At 52.9% G+C, this 2,526-nt stretch overlaps 1 protein-coding gene across 3 annotated transcripts in view; it reads right to left on the minus strand.

Annotated features, from left to right (window-relative positions):
- Gxylt1 (glucoside xylosyltransferase 1) overlaps positions 1 to 2,167 on the minus strand; it is a 38,553-nt gene extending 36,386 nt beyond the window's left edge. The window contains exon 1 of one of the 3 annotated variants that reach the window (XM_031353330.1): positions 1,828 to 2,167. In XM_031353330.1, the coding sequence (XP_031209190.1) occupies positions 1,828 to 2,033 (206 nt within the window). In that variant the 5' untranslated portion in view covers positions 2,034 to 2,167. Of the gene's footprint in view, positions 1 to 978; positions 988 to 1,827 lie in introns of those variants that run through there. The other 2 variants (XM_031353338.1, XM_031353344.1) reach the window with 2 other exon arrangements.
- Between the last annotated feature and the right edge of the window lie 359 nt (positions 2,168 to 2,526).

Below are 2,526 nucleotides of genomic sequence, written 5' to 3' on the forward strand. Positions count from 1 at the left end.
GGGAGGGGGGAGGGGAGGGGGGTGAGAAAATGGATGCTTACACCTGAAAATTAAAACAATCAGCTAGTTTTACCGTGCCAGGTACCTACTAAGCAATCTATGTAACTAGGTCACCTCAGTCCTCACAAAGGTTCCACATCTAATGAGGAAGTCAACACACCCAGTACAAGGCAAAGTAAAGTTGGTGACTCAAAAGCTCTGTCTTTTGTCTTTAAATTTTCAGTGTATCCTACCAATGCTGACAGGCCTCAGCAAACACGAACTGGAGGTCTAGGTCTGAAAAGGAGGAAGGGACGCGACAACCATTTCAGAATGTGCATCAAAATATCAAGTTGTTAGTACATGACTCTTGTCAATTCTATTCCAGTGAGCTAAAGGGTCACTACCAACACATAGAGTAATAAAGAAACAAATACACAGAGAAATTGCCATGTGACCAAGTGAGTGGATGGAGACACACCTTTGTCCCACTCCACTACTCTCTCTACTAACTCCTGGAGGGGTTGAACTCAACACCTGACAAGGCTGGGATATAAACTCAGCTCTAGGTCTGCTGAACCTGGGTCTCCTTATGTAGCCCAGGCTGGCCTGGAGACAGGTACTGAATTTTCCATCCCCCTGGCCTCTCCTCCTGAATGCTGAGAATACAGGTGTAGGCCACCAGGCCTAGTTTGAAATAATCATTTCAAATAGGATATACTAGTTGAAAAGAGATTTCCCTCAAAACACTGCTCTTACCATTTAAAAATGTTTTTCTTTATGGAGTTGGGTTTTTTTTTTTCCCAAGTACTTCTTGTTATGTAATTCTGGGCAATTATTCCTTTTTTTGTTTTTGTTTTGTTTTCTGTATAGCCTCTATTCTGGACAATGCTCTCTGGACCAAGCTGGCCTTGAACTCAGAGATCTGCCTACTTCTGCTTCCCGGGCGCTGAAATTATAGGTGTGCCTCGAACTCATGATCCTCCTGCCTCGGCTCACCTCAGCAAATCCTACTCTGGAGGCCTGGGGGCGTAGGATGTAGGCAATGGAACCTGAGAACACGCCTAGACCCCACATTTCTCTGACTACAATCAAACCACTATCTCCATGCTAGCTTCTCTTTTACACCCGCTTCCCTCTGGAAGGGACCATCAACTCTCAGATGCTACACAGACAACAGCTCAAAGTGGATGGTACTCTTTTTACAATTTACTGCCCAAATACAGGTACCCACCAAGGCAGTGTGAAACCCTCAGATTGTTAAGTAAACTGCCCAGTTTTCCATTTAAATTTCATAACTCTAGCCGTGGCAGTGACTTATGCAAACCCACCAAATCATTACGCTGTATTATAAATATCCATTTCCTTTTTTCTTAAAGTGATTATCTTCATTCCCCACTCCTCTCATAGATATAAGCATATTAAGTATCACTCATGTTTCTGAACTTCCTTTACGTTTCCGAAAAAAACCGAGTATTTTCAAAACAAAAATTCACAGCTCGCTTTATGCCATGTCCAGATTTCTTTAGCCACGGCTACTGATAAAATACTAAGATTTAGGATGAAACTTTAGACACCTGGGAGGAGGGGGCTCAACAAGGGCGCCAGCCTGATTCTCAAGTAGCTCAGCTTCGACACCATGGAAACAGGAGGGAATTCCACTAGCCGCAGTGTAATCAGGATTTCGTGGGACACCACTTACTTCCAACGAACCTTTCAGAAAGTTGCAAAGTGATTCAATTTCTAACTGGTCTAACCCTGGGTCTGAAGCCAAACAGACGGTGCTCGGTGGTGAGAGCGGCGCGTCCGGCCCTCCCAGACCTCCACGACCGGCAATGCGGCCCGTACCTGCCCGTCCGGCCCGGGCCCTCGCTGCCCGCGCCTCTCCCGGCGCCGCGTCTGCCGTCCGCCAGCCAGGAAACCACCGCGGCCTGCGGCCTGCGGCCTCCGGCCGCTCCTTCCTCCAAGGACACCGCGAGCTGGCTGAAGGCGTACAGCAGCGAGCAGAAGCCGCAGGCCAGGCACAGCCCTACGACCCGCAGGTAGCGCCGCATCCCTGCCCGCGCCGCCGCCTCCGCCTCCGCCTCTGCCTCTGCCGCCGCCGCGCCCGCCCGGGCGAACTACGAAGAGCCGCAACGCGCAGCCGCAGCCTGAGCAGCCCGGTTCCCGCCCCTCCCCGCTCCGCCCCTCCGCCGGAATCCCCGCCAGGTTCCACTCGGTCCCGTCCCGCCCAAGCCCGGCAGCCTGCACACCACGCCCCCAGCCCTGCCGTGCCCCGCCCCGCGCCAGCCCCGCCCACATCCGGCGCCAGCCCCGCCTCTGTTTCAAACCACGGCCCCAGCCCCTTATTGTCCCGCCTCCGTGCCACGCCCCAACGCCCGGGCCAAGGCTCCGCCTCCGCAGCGCACCCGGAAGCGGAGCTGAGCACCGGCGCACTCCGGGCCTTCGCCTTCGCGCCGAGCCCTTGACGTGGAGGCTGGTTCCTCTTTAGAGATTGCCCGGCTCTCAGCTATGGACAAGTGTGTAGCGAAAGAAGCAGGGCTGTAG

Source organism: Mastomys coucha, unplaced genomic scaffold (genome assembly GCF_008632895.1).
Source record: "Mastomys coucha isolate ucsf_1 unplaced genomic scaffold, UCSF_Mcou_1 pScaffold11, whole genome shotgun sequence".
NCBI classification, from domain to species: Eukaryota; Metazoa; Chordata; class Mammalia; order Rodentia; family Muridae; genus Mastomys; species Mastomys coucha.